At 42.9% G+C, this 17240-nt stretch overlaps 1 protein-coding gene across 1 annotated transcript in view; it reads left to right on the plus strand.

Annotated features, from left to right (window-relative positions):
- The first annotated feature begins 10908 nt into the window (after positions 1–10908).
- SMYD3 (SET and MYND domain containing 3) overlaps positions 10909–17240 on the plus strand; it is an 834473-nt gene continuing 828141 nt past the window's right edge. The window contains exon 1 of the mRNA XM_049776664.1: positions 10909–11113. Coding sequence (XP_049632621.1) covers positions 10950–11113 — 164 coding nt within the window. The 5' untranslated portion in view covers positions 10909–10949. The remainder of the gene's footprint in view (positions 11114–17240) is intronic.

The following is a 17240-nucleotide window of genomic DNA, read 5'->3' on the forward strand; positions in this document are numbered from 1 at the left end:
ATTTTGTCCTTTTCCCTCCACATACAAAAGTCTGTAGAATAAGGAAGTAGAAGAAGTAAAAATAGGGAGATACAATTCTGTTATTTTTTTGAGACCCTGACTCAAAAATTGAAGGTATGTGTGTGTGTGTGTGTGTGTGTGTGTGTGTGTGTGTATGTATACACACACAAGGCAAGCAAATGCCTAAAATCTATTTTGGCATACATTTTTTTGTTTGTTTTTGGGTCATATTGGCGGTGCTCAGGGGTTACTCCTGGCTCTGGGCTCAGAAATCAAACCTGGGGGCTGGCGAGGTGGCGCTACATGTAAGGTGTCTGCCTTGCAAGCACTAGCCAAGGAAGGACCATGGTTCGATCCCCCGGCGTCCCATATGATTCCCCCAAGCCAGGGGCAATTTCTGAGTGCTTAGCCAAGAGTAACCGCTGAGCATCAAATGGGTATGGCCCGAAAAACAAACAAACAAAGAAATCAAACCTGGCCGACTCTGGACCATATGGGATGCCGGGGATTGAACCTGGGTTGGCTGCATTCAAGGTAAACGACCTATAGCTGTGCTATTGCTCCGGCCCCCTTTTTTCTTTTCTTTTTTGTTTTTGAATTTTGGTATAAAAATTTATCTTGTTCAACTAAAAGTCCTAAATAAATACCATCTTAATATCCATCAGTAGCATCCTGTTCCTACCCACCTACAGGAACTTTGAGTCTTACTACTAAATTACAGTACATTCACTTATAAAAGCTGACTACAGTTGGTAACTACCAAGTCATAAGCCTGGTTCTTTGAAATAATAGAAAAAGAAAATGTTTCAGTTTTATGCCCTGTGGGTATATTTATGCTTCACTCTAAGACTTAAAAATGAGTTGATGAGGCTTTAAAAATAATTCAGTAATTCCTGATTAAATATTTATCCAATTTATTACTGACACTGCTCAGTAATTCTGTATTAAGCATTTATTGTTACCACTTAATTTACCCCTTCCTAATAAAAGAGTGTATTAAACTTTCCATTAGAGTTTATGGGGAATTGAGACACAACATTCTAGTTCCTTTGGTATTTATCTGCTCATTAAATATAAGGACATGAAAATCATGGAAGAAAAAAGAAAACGTTGATGTGTGTGTGTTTTCAATATTAGATTTTGATTCCTTGTGAAAGCCCATTGTAAAACAACGTGTTTTACATGGGTAATTTCAAGTATTTTTTTTTCTTTTTTTGGGTCACACCTGGCAGCGCTCAGGGGTTACTCCTGGCTCCATGCTCAGCAATCGCTCCTGGCATGCTCTGAGAACCATATGGGATGCCGGGATTTGAACCAGTGACCTTCTGCCTGCAAGGCCAACACCTTACCTCCATGCTATCTCTCCGGCTCCACTTCAAGTATTCTTAAAGACTTTGAAGCAGATGGTCATTTTCAGAATGGTATGGAAACCTCTATGTACCATGACTCTCATAGCATCCTCTGTTTTTCCTTAAAATGTATTCTTTCACAATTCATATAAGGGAATCACTGCAAGAATTTGTTGAAGGCAGAATAAGACTGAAATTTAGCATTCTGAGCCAAAGTTAAAATATAATATAAAATAATAATATATAAAATTAAAATTATACATAAAATATAATTTAAAATATAATACTATTCCTCCCAGACAGCATTAAAGCTAGTCAATTATCTTTAGAATAGTCTTTGATTGGGCCTGAAGAGATAGCACAGCGGCATTTGCCTTGCAAGCAGCCGATTCAGGACCAAAGGTGGTTGGTTCAAATCCTGGTGTCCCATATGGTCCCCCGTGCCTACCAGGAGCTATTTATGAGCAGACAGCCAGGAGTAACCCCTGAGCACCGCCGGGTGTGGCCCAAAAAAAAAAAAAAAAAAGAATAGTCTTTGATTTAAAATTTGGAGTCTAAGTTGGGGAGATAGCACAGCAAGGAGCTTGTCTTGAATGCAGCCAACCCAGATTCGATCTCTGACACCACAGACAGTCCCTGAGTACCACCAAAATTGAATACTGAGCTTAGAGCCAGGAGAAAGCACCAACCACTGCCAAATGTGGCCCCAAAACAAACAAAAACAATAAAATTAGGACTCTGATGCTTGTGGTTTCTCCTTTATGAATTTTGAAGGGGCTGTCCAGGACTGCACAGGGATTAAAGCTCATACCTTGCATGAGGGTGACCCTACTTATATTCTGGTACCACAAACTCCAGGATGCAGTCCTGGAGGCTTCCAAATAGCAGCAGGGTGGCCTAAGAAATTCCCAACATAACAGGACCAGAAGAGAGCTGCATCTCTCTTGTCTTGCATCCTGATTGATCGAGTATTATCATGAGAGGCCCTTGGCTTCATGAGCACTGCTTCAGAGGCCCCAACCCACAAAGAAAAAGTATTCTGGAGGCTCCAAAGAGATATCTCAACAGGTTGAGCACATGCTGTGCATGTAGAAGGCCAGGTTTGATACTTGGAACCAAATAGTCTGAGCACCACCTGCAGCACACATAGCTGGAACATACCTGAGCACTGTTGGTCTAAAAATAACATTAAGGAAACAGGACTATTTTATGACTAAATTAACTTTAAAAAGTATGTCTGGATTTTTGATCTCACCCAGCAGTAGTCAGTTGGGAGTTATACAGACTCAGTCCCTACAGTTTACTCCTGACAGTGCTCAGGGGGCCATACAGAACTGGCAATCAAGTTGGGCTCCCCCATGCAAAATGTCATCTAGTTCATTGATCTATCTCTCCATTTCTGAATTGTATTTATTTATTTATTGGTTTTTGAGTCACACCCGGCAGCACTCAGGGGTTACTCCTGGCTCTATGCTCAGAAATCGCTCCTGGCAGGCTCTGGGGACCATATGGGATGCCGGGATTCGAACCATGGACCTTCTGCCTGCCAGGTTAACGCCTTACCTCCATGCTATCTCTCAGGGCCAAATTGTATACATTTTATTAGCGCCTTGCTGGCGCTAGCCTAGGACGGACCTTGGTTCGATTCCCCGGCGACCCATATGGTCCCCCAAGCCAGGAGCGATTTCTGAGCGCATAGCCAGGAGTAACCCCTGAGCATCACTAGGTGTAGTCCCCCCCCCAAAAAAAATAAGATTTGCGGGGCCAGCATGGTAGCACAGCAGTAGGGCGTTTGCCTTGCACGCAGATGACCTAGGAAGGACCTCGGTTCGATTCCTGGAGTCCCATATGGTCCCCCAAACCAGGAGCGATTTCTGAGTGCATAGCTGGAGTAACCCCTGAGAATCACTGGGTCTGGCTAAAAAGCAACAAACAAACAAAAATAATAAGATTCGGGACCATATTGATAGTAGGGTAGGGCGTTTGCCTTGTATGCAACCAACCCCGGTTTGATCCCAAAGAGTCCCAAGTAGCAGGAAAGACAGCATAGCAGTAGGGCATTTGCCTTGCACTTTAATTTAATTGCATTTCCGGTTAGTTTTTCAACATTCTAAACAAATCTATGTCCTTAAATATCGACTTACAATACTTTAAGACCCTCCCTGGTAACAACTACTTTTTTTTTTTTTTTTTTTTTGGTGGGGAGTCATACCAGACAGCACTCAGGGGTTACTCCTGGCTCTGCGCTCAGAAATTGCTCCTGGCAGGCATGGAGACCATATAGGATGCTGGGATTTGAACCATCTGCCCTAGATCATCTGCATGCAAGGCAAATGCCCTACTGCTGTGCTATCTCTCCGGATCCAACTACCTAATTTTTATCTCTATAAATTCGTTTATTCCAGGTGCTTCATCTAAATGTCATCATAGATCACATATTTTATGTCTTGTTTGAAATTGGATTATATATGAATGTTAAGAATACGGAGAGTCCCAATAACTTCAAACGCTAACGCAGTTTGCACTTTCATACTTCAGTGCTTTTCTGTTATGGGTGTCCCCCAAAACATAAAGATAGACAATGGCTAAGACTACACCAGTAAAGCTTTTCATTTTGTAAGAAATGACAAATCAGGGGGCTGGAGAGATGGCATGGAGGTGGGGCATTTTCCTTGCATGAAGAAGGTCGGTGATTCTAATCCTGGGATCCCATATGGATCCCACACAGGACAAGCCATAGTTAAAAGAGCTCACAGAACTCTCAAAATTCAACTATTAAAATATAGAAAAATAGGGGCCGGGCAGTGGCGCTAAAGGTAAGGTGCCTGCCTTGACTGCGCTAGCCTTGAACGGACCACGGTTAGATCCCCCGGTGTCCCATATGGTCCCCCAAGCAAGGAGCAACTTCTGAGCACATAGCCAGGAGTAACCCCTGAGCGTTACCGGGTGTGGCCCAAAAACCAAAAAAAAAAAAAAAAAAAAATATATATATATATATATATATATATATATATATGTCATCTACGAACATTTTATCCTAAACATTATTTTCACTTAACTTCTTATATTTACCCCCAAGGAGAGCCTTATACAGCTGTAGAAAAAACACTTTACAGAAAATATTCAGATGAAAAAAACACTAAAACCACCATTTCAATAAATATGGATAATGAATGGATTACTGATAATTTGAGGAAAAAGATATGTTTATGTTTATGTTTCTACAAATAGCATGCTCCCATTATGACTTGTCAGAAGCAAGATTCTCACAAATGAAAAAACTCAGACACAAATTAGTACCAACACAGATAATTATAAAAAATGTGGGCAGGAGGGGCCAGAGCGATAGCACAGTGATAAGGCATTTGCCTTGCCTGTGGCCAACACAGGACGGAAGGCAGTTCGAATCCCAGCATCCCATATGGTCCCCGAGTCTACTAGGAATGACTTCTGAGCACAGAGCCAGGAGTAATTTTGAGCGCCACCGTGTGACTCAAAAACAAACAAAAAATGTGGACAGGAAACAAACTGTGACCTCAACAGGTAACTGGAATAATAAGCTGACACCACACTATGAGGCAGAGACTATTGAAGTGGAAATGACCAGTACCAGAATCTCAATACTATAAATGAGTGAACTGTCCCTGCTCTCACCAGATTTCATAATTTAGAAAACACTTGTTACATGAATTCAGTGCTACAATGACTGTATATCCCCAGTTTGACTGTTTACTTTTACCAGAACCATTATAAGAAGGATATTAACAGGTCAACTCCATTGGGACATAAAGGCAAGGTGGCAAAAAAGTTTGGTAAGATTATGGGCAGGACAGCACAGGCATATCAACCCAGAAGACTTTAAGATGGCCATTGGAAAGATAGTTTTTAGGAGACAATCAACAGGATCCACAAGAACTATTTCTATTTTTGATGGAGGGTCTTCATCAGAAAGCTGATATGCAGAATAGACATATAGAGGAAAATAGAAATCTTGTTGACTCAAAAGCTGTAAAATAACCTTGGCAGGGACATAAACAGTTTAATGAGTCTATTATTGCTACACTCTTCAAGGCCATCTTAAATCTATAATTCAATGCCTCATCTGCCACCAAGAATCTCAGACAACAGAGATTTTTACTCATTTATCCTTGCCTTTGAAATCTACAGATAAAAGTAGGTTGCAAGATTGTCTTAAACTGTTTTTTAAAGAACTAAAAGACAATAATAGGGTTTATTGCAGCCACTGTGACACACAGCAGGATTCCTTAAAAAGGACAGTATTTGAAAAATACCTTTGCTCTTAATACATTTGAAACACTTCTTGATTTTTGTTTTGTTTTGTTTTTTTCATTTTTGGGTCACACCCGGCAGTGCTCAGGGGTCACTCCTGGCTCCATGCTCAGAAATTGCTCCTGGCAGGCCTAGGGGACCATATGGGATGCCGGGATTCGAACCATGGTTTGTTTGCATGCAAGGCAAATGTCCTACCTCCATGCTATCTCTCCGACCTTGTTCTAACATTTTTTTTGGTTTGTTTTTTTGGGTCACAGCTCAGGGGTTCCTCCTGGCTCTACACCCAGAAATCGCCCTTGGCAGGCTCAGGGGACTGGGATTCAAACCAACGTCCTTCTGCATAGAAGGCAAATGCCTTACCTCCATGCTATCTCACCAGCCCCGTTCTAACATTTTTTTTACCAACAGAAAAACAGTTCATGATGTAGACTCCCACTAGAGTGCTCATTATTAGAATGTTTCAGTGTCTTAGTTTTATTCTCTTGCATTTATAATAATCATTTTTTTGTTTGTTTTTGGTTTTTGGGTCACACCGGCAGCGCTCAGGAGTTACTCCTGGCTCTACACTCAGAAATCGCTCCTGGCAGGCTCTGGGGACCATATGAGATGCCAGGATTCGAACAACCGTCCTTCTGCATGCAAGGCAAACACCCTACCTTCATGCTACCTCTCCGGCCCCTATAATACTTTTTAGTGCTATTGTAAACAGTGTTCCATGGCGATGTACTTTGGATACCCTAGTTTCACATTACAGTGATATTTTCTGTTGGACTCAAAATACAGTGCTCATTGTGATGTCTTAACAAGTATTTTAAATAATTAATTTTCTATTTGATTTTACTTACATATATATATTGTTTGTTTGGACCACAGTCAACAGCACTCAGGGACTACTCCAGGCTCTGTGCTCAGAGATTTCTCCTGGCAGGTTCGGGGGACCATATAGAATGCTGGGGATCCAACCTGGGTCCGTGCTGAATTGACTGTGTGCAAGGCATACACCCTATGATTCCAGTGCCTATATATCTTCTAATGTCTCTAGCCACAGAGATCCTTGGATAAGGCATCTGAATGCCACACTCTTTTTACAGTGCTCATCACCATCTCACTTAGTATTCTAGTCTTAAATATTATGATTGTTTTAAGAATGCTCTCTGCATGTTCTCTTTTTTTCAAGAAAGTTCACCTCCATTGATGTCGATTACTCTAAGAAAGTAGAAAACTTTTTCACCTGACTTGCCTGCTTTATATTTTGAAGTGCTTTGACCCATTTGACCTGGATAAACTTTTCTATGGGTCGATCCTTTGGTTTCTTTCTGTTCTGTGAGTCTGTGTGTGGTGGCCACCTCTATGTTTAATGTTCGTCCATATTATATGTAATATCTGTTTATATTGTATTTAGCTCTTCCTTCTTGTATATGGCCATTTATTTTTCCCAGAAGATGATGCCACTGCTGTCACAGTGGTCACATTGGTGCTTATGGTACCACTCAGTGTAAGTTTGTAGGATCTATATAAATCAGCCCAGCTGGACTTGCTGCAGACAGCCCACTGTTTAGAAAATGGGACTTGGGCAGCGCCATTGTCTTGTGAACTGCTCATGATTCTCTTCGGTGGCTCATTCTACAGGAAGCTTTCTTGCTCTATGTCATTGCTCTGGCTGCTGCTGCTGTCAGAATTACTTGAGTCTTTGAACTGCGAGTCATCCTCAAAGAAGAAGGCAGGCACACTGCTGTTGCTGATGTGTTCTTGGAGGTCAATTTCTACCACTTCATTTCACCGGAGACTGTTGCTCACAACTGGTTTCGGCTATTGAGAGATCCTCGGATCTAGGACATTTCCTAAACTGTGAATGCTGTGAGCCTTTTCTTCATACTCCACAAGACAGTATAGCAATTGGGATTGGGATTTGGAATTTATCTACTCTCCTTAGACTATCTCAAAAGACTTAGGGGATATGTATATCTTCTTTGTACACTTCTTTAACATGTATATGCTCTATGATGTATTATGCTTTCTCCTTTTTATTTAGATTTGCTAGTAGAAATTTTTAGAAGAGAGTAAAGATAGTACTCATAAAGTCTTTGTGCTTTTGATAGAACCATGATAGAAACTTATTTAATCGTGGTTTATTGTCTTCCTCCATAGGCCCCAATAGTACTATGGCACTGTTCCTTTTGCTTATCTGTGTTAAAATCAGAAAATATTAGAAACTAAGAGGAGTTATAATCCATTAGGGGTGAAGACTCAATAATTTCTTGCTACCAGGGGCCTTCCATCCTTAATATTTGCCTTGGTGACTTGACTTGGACATCAACATTTTACCCCTGACCCTTGGGTCCAGCATGGTTCTCTGCACCTAAACCAGGAATCGACCATCTACCATTACAGACCCTGGATCTGCACCAACTGACCACAGCCTGGTCTCTTCTCTATCTAGAATAGTTCTGGAGATTGGAGTCTCTCCCAACCTTGAAGAGGGATGGGTCCCTTCTAACAGGACACTCCTACAGAGAATGAGAGGTCCAAGGCTACCTTCCGGCTCATCATTTTGATTTGATCTTTGCATCTTTACAAAGGTCAAGCCCAGGTAACCCTGACACTACATGTGGACCATAAATTCAGGATGGCCTAGCAAAATTGGAGATTATCTAGGAAGGAATGGAACTGTCATGGCACTTACTTGCCTTAGGATTGGCTAACCTGCTAACCTACAGCAAAACCATGTTTGAGGAAAACCTTTCCTGGGACCTTGAAGAAAGACTATGGGGTTAGACAAATTAGGCGTCTAGAGCCTCATGGGTAGGGGTGCTCTGTTTTTAATGCCAAGATTGTTTCTATATATTTTCCCAACTTTTGCTGCGCCTATGCAAAATATTGCCAACCTTTTTTTTTTCTTTAGTTTTTGGGCCACATCCGGTGACATTCAGGGATTACTCCTAGCTATGTACTCAGAAATTGCTCCTGGCTTGGGGGACCATATGGGATGCTGGAGATTGAACCGCGGTTCGTCCTAGGCTAGCGTAGACAAGGCAAACGCCTTACCACTTGCACCACTGCTCTGGTCCCTGCCAACCTTTATTTTTATAGGCATCCTCCCTAATCATGGAATGTGAATTATTTTTTCTATAAATTGGGGGGGCAGAGAGATGGCATGGAGGTAAGGCATTTGCCTTGCATGCAGGATGGTGGTTCAAATCCCAGCATCCCATATGGTCCCCCAAACCTGCCAGGAGTGATTTCCATTTTTTTTGGGGGGTGTCACACCCGGCAGCGCTCAGGGGTTACTCCTGGCTCTACACTCAGAAATTGCTCTGGCAGTCTCAGGACTATATGGGATGCCGGGATTTGAACCAATGACCTTCTGCATGCAAGGCAAACACCTTACCTCCAAGCTATCTCTCTGGCCCCATCCAGGAGCAGTTTCTGAGCGCTGATGGGTGTGACCCCCCAAAAAAACCCTATAAAGTCAATTAGGGGGTGATGTTAGATTACTGGTCCTATCCTAAGCAATATTCATACTCCATCCTAGGATGTGATCTGGTGATGGGATTATTGGATTATTCCCTACTTGGTATTCCTCTCCTACCCAAGGGTGTAGCCTGGTTCTGGTTCCAATAAAAGCAGGGGTCTGATGAAGCTAGGCATTCATACTTCAGTCTTCCTCCACTAAAAAAACAAGTGTAGTTGGATTCCTTGCTTGAGTGCTGGATTTCCTGAACCCATTCATGTACCTTTTCACTGTGTGGATTGTTTTCTGTGTCAACGTTTGCTTTCAGACCTGCATCTCATAAGATCCTCGTTTTGGAGCACTGGGCTCCAACTAGCAATTGTTATTGTTTCATTTTTTTTATATACTCAACAAATGAGATTATTCTATGTATATTCCTCTTCCTCTCATTTTGCTCAGCATAATAATCTATATAACTACCCATATGTAAGCCAAGTTTCATGACTTCATTTTTCCTAACAGTTGCAGAGTATTCTATTGTGTACATGTACCACAGTTTCTTTAGTTAGTCATCTGTTCTTGAGCACTTGGGTAGTTTCCAGATTCTGGCTATTGTAAATAGTGTTGTGCTGATCATAGGAATACAGAAGTCTTTTCAGCATGATGATTTTGGGTTCCTAGGATATATTCCTAGGAGTGGTATTGTTGGATCAGATGAAAGCTCAATTTCTAGTTTCTTGAGGAATATCCATATTGTTTTCCAAAAAAAAAGGCTGGACCAATCTACATCTCCACCAGCAGTGAATGAGAGTCCCTTTCTCTCCACATCTGTGCCAACACTGATCTTGTTCTTTGTGATGTGTGCCAGTCTCTGTGGGGTGAGATGATACCACATTGTTGTTTTGATTTGCCTTTCCCTGATGATTAGTGATGTGGAGCATCTTTTCATTTGGCAAAAGGCAATATATAATCTTAGAATAGCTGAGTAACACACACGCACACACATCTTTATCATCAAGTACTAGATTCATTTCCATATCTTGACTATTATAGTGTTACAAAGAACGTAGAAACACACATAACTTTTCAACTTAGTGGTTTTTTTTTTTTTTTTTTTTTTTTTGGTTTTTGGGCCACACCCAGTGACGCTCAGGGGTTACTCCTGGCTATGCGCTCAGAAGTTGCTCCTGGCTTCTTGGGGGACCATATGGGACGCCGGGGGATCGAACCGAGGTCCGTCCTAGGCTAGCGCAGGCAAGGCAGGCACCTTACCTCCAGTGCCACAGCCCGGCCCCACTTAGTGGGTTTTTAAGGTGATGTAGATATATCTCAGAGGAAATCATACCATTGTTAGGTATCCAAAGGGGGTTGGTTTGTAGGATCCAAAGCAAGTACTGTGTGACCTCTCCAACCCCCATCTCCAATTTGTTGTCAATGTAGCCACACAGAAGCCTAAGTATAGAGAGGTAAAGAGAAGGAAGAAAAATGGCAGCAAAACTCTTCAGAACCCAAGAGTGTAGACGTGATTTAGAAGCACTGTGCTTCAACCTTGAGTTTGTTCATAAACGATTCAATGGAAAAACCAGGCCCTTCTCGTGCAACTAGCAGCCGGGGGAACCTGCAAAAAGAGGCCTTGATGCACCAGGAATGCGCTCTAGGTCCAGGTTGTTGCTCGCGCTGGCTCCTCCCACCGCGCATCCACTTCCGGAAAAAGAACTTCTTCTGCGCATGCTCAGAGGCTGGCCCGTGCCCGCCCCGCCCCGCCCCTCGGACACACGCATGCGCGCTTGGCTTGGGCGCGCGATTCCTGTCAGACGGCAGGCGAGACGAACGCCACAGGTAGGACCTGCGGGAGCATGGAGCCTCCTCGGGTGGAGAAGTTCCGCACCGCTGGCCGAGGAAACGGGTTGCGCGCCGTGACGTCGCTGCGCCCCGGAGAGCTGCTGTTCCGCTCGGACCCGCTGGCTTACACGGTGTGCAAGGGCAGCCGTGGCGCTGTCTGCGAGTGCTGCCTTCTCGGGTACGTACCACACCACACGTTCCATGAGCCCCGAAATGGAACTGCTCGGGGGACGGTCCAGGCTTGCGGGGCTCGTCTTGCGGGGACCACCTGCCCCGGGAACTCGGCCTGCCCCGCATGCACCCGTGCATGCACCCCCGTGCTGCTGCCCAGAGGCCCTTGCCCAAGTGCTCTCTGCACTGGGCGCGTGGTTCTTGGGGTGCGCCCCAGGACCCCAACTCAGCTCGCCTCTGAAGGTCCAAACCAGACCCTTCAAGTATGCATATTTTTTTAAAAACTAAAATGAACACATTGCAATACAGGCTATCTTCCCATCAGGAAATCAGAAATAAAGACACTGTCATAACATCTCAGAGAACAGAGCTCTACATTTTCTCATCATCATCATATACGTATCATCTTGATCAATATATACACATACACAAATACATCTACCCACACAACTGAGACAAAAGCTTCATCTATATATAAGATCTATAGGACTCCTACATGTATATGTCGTCTGTATTTCATGATCTATGTGATTCCTACATAACTGGACCCAGTTTCACATTTCAGTTCTTAGACAACTTAATGCCCTGTTCTTATTGGGATTGGTCTCCCCGGAGTGCCCAGAGCCTTGGGGTCAAACCCAGTAACACTCTGTCTAGGTCTACAGGCCTTATGGATCCAGGAGCTGGTAGTTTTCAATGTATTAGTAGTGCCAGAGATGATAAGGGCCACAACCAGCTATACTCAAGAATGTCAGGGGTTTTTCAGTGATGGAGGTCACTCATTGCTGGGGGTCACCTGGTGCTAGAGGTCATGATGGTCGGGCCCTTCCTTGCCTTGCACACGGCCGACCTGGCTTCCATCCTTCCATTCTTATCTGGTCCCGTCTGGTCCCCGAGCATCTCCAGGGAAGTGCAGAGCCAGGAGTAACCCCTGAGCACCACAGGGTGAGGTCCCAAAGCCTCCCATGATTCCCCTAATGCGGGGAGATTCCCTACTGGGAGAGTGGACTAATTTAGGGGCTACAGGCAGGACTAACTTGGCTTTGGAAACGGGCGTTCCCACTGGTTCTGTTGGACTTTGGAGGTCTGGAAGTGGAATGGGGTAGCTTTGAGAATAAGGCTGGGGAGGTGGCTCCGAGGGTACGAGCAAATGGTTTGCACAAGGAAGGTGTGAGGCTCCATCTTTGGCTTTGCACTGGCTTTGCACTGGCAGGAGCATCTGGCAAGGAGTATTTCCCACACTGTTTGTGACCCCTCCCAAACAAACCAACAAACCAAGCAAACAAACAAACAAAAAAATAGCCCAGCACCCCCTCCAATGTAAGGAACAGATAATGGGGGACAATTATAATTTATAGGAGGGCTGAAATAGAGATGCCAAGTTGTGTTGTGAGACCGTTTGAGGTTTCATGATAATGCTTTACATTTAATGGCCTGCCAGGTAAGTCTGACTCTTAATCACCCCATCAGGGTTCAAGAATTCATGAGTGTTTTCTAAGCCTGGAAACCTTGGATCAGTGGGAAGTTTGATATGAAATCCATTTTTATGTATTACGCACGAGTAATAATAAAAATGTAATATGTAGGCAAAGTCAAGAGACAAGTTTTCTTATTTTTATTCTTTTTTTGGGGGGGGGCACACCTGGCGGTGCTCAGAGGTTACTCCTGGGTCTGCACTTAGAAATTGCTCCTGGCTGGCTCAGGGGACCATATGGGATGCCGAGGATTGAATCCAGGTTCATCCTGTGTAGGCTGCATGCAAGGCAAACGCCCTTCTGCTGTGCTATCACTCGGACCTCCAAGAGACAAGTTTTCTTTTTTTTTTTTTTTTTTTTTTTTTGGTTTTTGGGCCACACCCGGTAACGCTCAGGGGTTACTCCTGGCTATGTGCTCAGAAGTTGCTCCTGGCTTGGGGGACCATATGGGACACCGGGGGATTGAACTGTGGTCCGTCCAAGGCTAGCGCAGGCAAGGCAGGCACCTTACCTTTAGCGCCACCGCCCAGCCCCGAGACAAGTTTTCTTTCAATCACCTATTATGTGCCAAGAAAGCTCAGATGGACCGGATAAATTTTTCCCCTGGACTTATTTATTAGCTTAGGTTAGGTCTGAGTGGAGTTAAGTTGAAAACTAGAATCTCTCTTTTGACCATTAGTCTTCATACATTCTGTTAGCTTTATAATTGAGGAGGGATATACTTCACTGTGTGCTTTATAGAGTTACTAGGTAATAATCGGTATTTGTTACTTCCTGAAGTGGGCCTTCTGCACAGCAGCAGCAACAGCAAAACATCTCAGGGAACTTAGAACTTAATCCTGGCTCTGTATTCAAGGACCTGTTGGCTGTGCTCAGGGATCTTATGTGGTGGTGGAGAGTGTTGACCTCTTGCAAGGCAAGTACCCTGGCTGCCTCACTATATTTCTGATGCCCTCCTTTCTTTTTTATAGATTATCACCCTAAACCCCCAATTTCTGAGAACCTGACAATGTTGAGGATGTACTGTAGTCCAAAGTAAATCTCATTGCCAAGTTATTTGGTATTGGAAAGATTTTGGAACTTTTCATACTCATGATGACAGTATGGACTGAATGGACAGAGCTGAATTCGAGGCATTTGGAATTGTTTGTTTTCCAAACAGACTATTCGGGACCAGCCCTTGTTGGGTGGGGTGCTACTTGTTTCATCATACTTGATTCATTCATGACTGCTTGCTGTCACTTTTTTTCTTTACCAACAAAAAGGAAATGATATAAACAAAGACCAGGTTGGTTATTCAGGGGAGCTTTTGTTATTCAGATAATTTTTGTTGTCAAGTCTGGTGCAATTGGGTAGGAGGGAAGAATGAAAGAAATCAGGTCTGAAAATGAGCAGGAACCTAGGAAAATTCTGAAGTCACACTTTTAGCACAGGCATGATTAGGGCTAGATCTGAGGTACTTTGTTTCTGATACTACTTGGTAATGCCAGATGCAAGGGTATGTGCCATCTGCCCCAGTATACTAGATTCTGCTATTCATTTGCTTTTTCTGCTTTTTCTGCTTTTTCTGCTTGAGAGATAGCACAGTGGTTGGGCATTCTCCTTCATGCAGCCGACCCGGGACAGACCTGTTCTGATTCCTGGCATCCCATATGATCCCCCTAGCCTGGCAATGGTGATTTCTGAGTGCAGAGCCAGGAGTAACCGCTGAGCGCTGCTGGATGTGGCCCAAAAACCAATCATATCAACCAATCAATAAATTTTAAAATTAAAAAGAAAAGAAAAACTTTATTGCTGGAGAGTTGCTTTTTCAACCATGCTTTCTCATGATATTAATATTTGATCTTTTAAAATTTTTAATAAATTAAAATTTTTTGAGGGGCCACAGTGCTCAGGCGTACTGTATCCAGAAATTACTCTTGCAGACTTGGGGGGACCATATGTGATGCCAGAGATTGAGCCCTGGTTGGTTGTATGCAAGGCAAACACCCTGCCTACTATGCTATCTCTCCAGCCCTCTCAATTAAAATCTTTTTTACTTTTAATGAATTAAAATATCCTTATTGTATTTAAATAGTTTCTATCTCCCAAACGGTAAATTTACTTTAAAGACATTTTTCACTATTTTTGTGGCATTGAAATTACTCCGTTTTTATTTTTATAACCTAACATAAGCTAACATGCTCAGAATCATACATTTTATCTTTTGTTTGTTTTTGGCCCATACCTGGTAGGGCTCTATGCTCAGAAGTTACTCCTGGCAGGCTCCAGGGACCATATGGAATGCTGTGGATAAAACCTGGGATGACCACGTGCAAGGCACTTTCTCATTAAATAAAATTTTTTGCATGCTTGAGTGTGTGTGTGTGTGTGTTTGTATGTGTATATGTTTAGGCCTTAATAGGAAGTGCTTAATAGGAAGATCATTCTGGTGGTACTTGGGGGGGGTACCTAATCTGGCCCATTTGAATCATGTACTTTTTGTTTTTTTTTGGTTTTTGGACCAGACCCAGTGATGCTCAGGGATTATTCCTGGCTATGTGCTCAGAAATAGCTCCTGGCTTGGGAGACCATATGGGAGGCAGGGGGATCGAACCACGGTTTATCCTAGGCTAGCACGGGTAAGGCAGACACCTTACCGCTTAATGCCACCGCACTGGCCCTGAATCATGCACTTTTCAAAAATAATTAAGACCTCATGATTTACAAATTATTCATAGATGAGTTCTAGGCATACTATGCTCCAGCACTGGTCTCACCATCAATGTCTCCAGGTTCCCTCCCAGTTTCCCTCTCCCCTCAGCCTGCCTCTTTGACAGGTACCTTTTAAAGTTGGGCTGTTGTGCTATGGATCTCCTGTATCTTCTATACCACCCATGTGCCTGAAGTACTTGATCTCTGCCTCTTCTTTACTCCTTGATTTCTTTCCTTCTCTAGGGTCAAGGTGATCTAGGCATCCCCCCTCTTTGCTATAGTGCATTTCCTTCTCCAGTTATTCTTTGCTCCATATAAGTGAGGTCATCCTGTGTTTATCCTTGCTCTCATCTTCCAGTTCCATCCAAGTTGCAGCAAATTGCACAATGTCGTCAATTCTTGCAGCCCCATAGTATTATTTCCTGTGTATTCTACATCTTCCTAATTCAATTTAGCTCTTGGTGAATACTTAGGTTAATTTTTTATCTATTATACTGAGTACTGCAATGAATAATGGTATATATATATATATATATATATATATATATATATATATATGCTTTTGAATGAATGTTTCTGTGTTCTAGATACCCAGAAATGAATTGTTATGTCATATGCCAGCTTAATTCTTGGTTTACTGAGAAATCTCCCTACTGTTTTCCACAGGGTTGAACCAGACAACATTCCCACCAGCAGTGGATGAGAGTTCACATTCCAACAACACAGATTGTTTCCAGTATTTTTGATATGTACCATACTAATTGGTGTAGGATGATATCTCATTGTCATCTTCATTGGGATTTCTCGAATAATAAGTAATGATGAGCATTTTTTTCATATGCCTATTAGCCATCTGTTTGTCATCCTTTGAGAAATGTCTCTTTATTTACTGTTCTCATATTCTAATATGAGAATTTTGGATTTTGTTGTTGTTGATCTTTATGTCTACTTTATTCTGGATATCAACCCTTTATTCGATATATTGAATATAAATATATTGCCATAGTATTTCAGAGCTCAGTCAAGTAAGGTCTAATTATTCCTGGTTACATACCAGGTTTTTGATGATGGATAGTAGAACCCAAAGGCCCTTAAGAGATAGTGAGGTTGGAAGAGTAGATTTGTTGCACTGACACTAATGTGTGCTGTGTGTGATCTTCAGTTATAGCAGCAAGTGTTGCTGGTGGGATTGAATGGGCAGAGTTCAAAGCCTTCCAATATCTGTTGAAGTCACAGACCATAGAAAGGCAGGGCAGGAGAACAGGTCCTTAGAAGAAGGCTTGCCCTTGTGGAGGAGGGGCCTTAAGACTGGGATAGGACCACTGTAACAGAGATGGGGGAAGTGGCAACTCTGGACGAGACTGCATACTGAAAGGAAGTAAAATAATTATGTATTTTACCCTTTCAGTAATAGTATTGCACATCACGGTGCTTAAATGGAAAAAAAAGAAAGAAAAATGTGCCTATATAGAGGCAGGCAGTGGGCAGAAATGGGGAACATTGATGGAGGAAAGATGACACCTTGTGAAGATTTGGGTGTTCGAGCATTATACACCTTCATGAATAACTTTGCAACTTTATAATTCATAAGATCCAATAAGTAATTTTTTTTTGTTTTTTGTTTTTTTGTTTGTTTTTTTTGGGTCACTCAGTTGACACTCAGGGATTACTCCTGGCTGTGCACTCAGAAGTCGCTTCTGGCTTGGGGGACCATATAGGACGCCGGGGAATCGAACCGCGGTTCGTCCTAGGCTAGTGCTGGCAAGGCAGACACCTTACCTCTAGCGCCACCACGCCGGTCCCCCAATAAATAATTTTAAAAAGAGGTCAGTGGATCCATGTGGGTAGGTCCTGGGGCCAAGGGTGGGACTTTCCCCTAGTCTGGAGACTGTTAAGGAGGCGTTGACCCTGGGTATGACTGAGTTCTTATTTGGATTTTAAGGAAAGACTCAGATTTTCCTTTCT

Source organism: Suncus etruscus, chromosome 7 (assembly GCF_024139225.1).
Source record: "Suncus etruscus isolate mSunEtr1 chromosome 7, mSunEtr1.pri.cur, whole genome shotgun sequence".
Taxonomy (NCBI): domain Eukaryota; kingdom Metazoa; phylum Chordata; class Mammalia; order Eulipotyphla; family Soricidae; genus Suncus; species Suncus etruscus.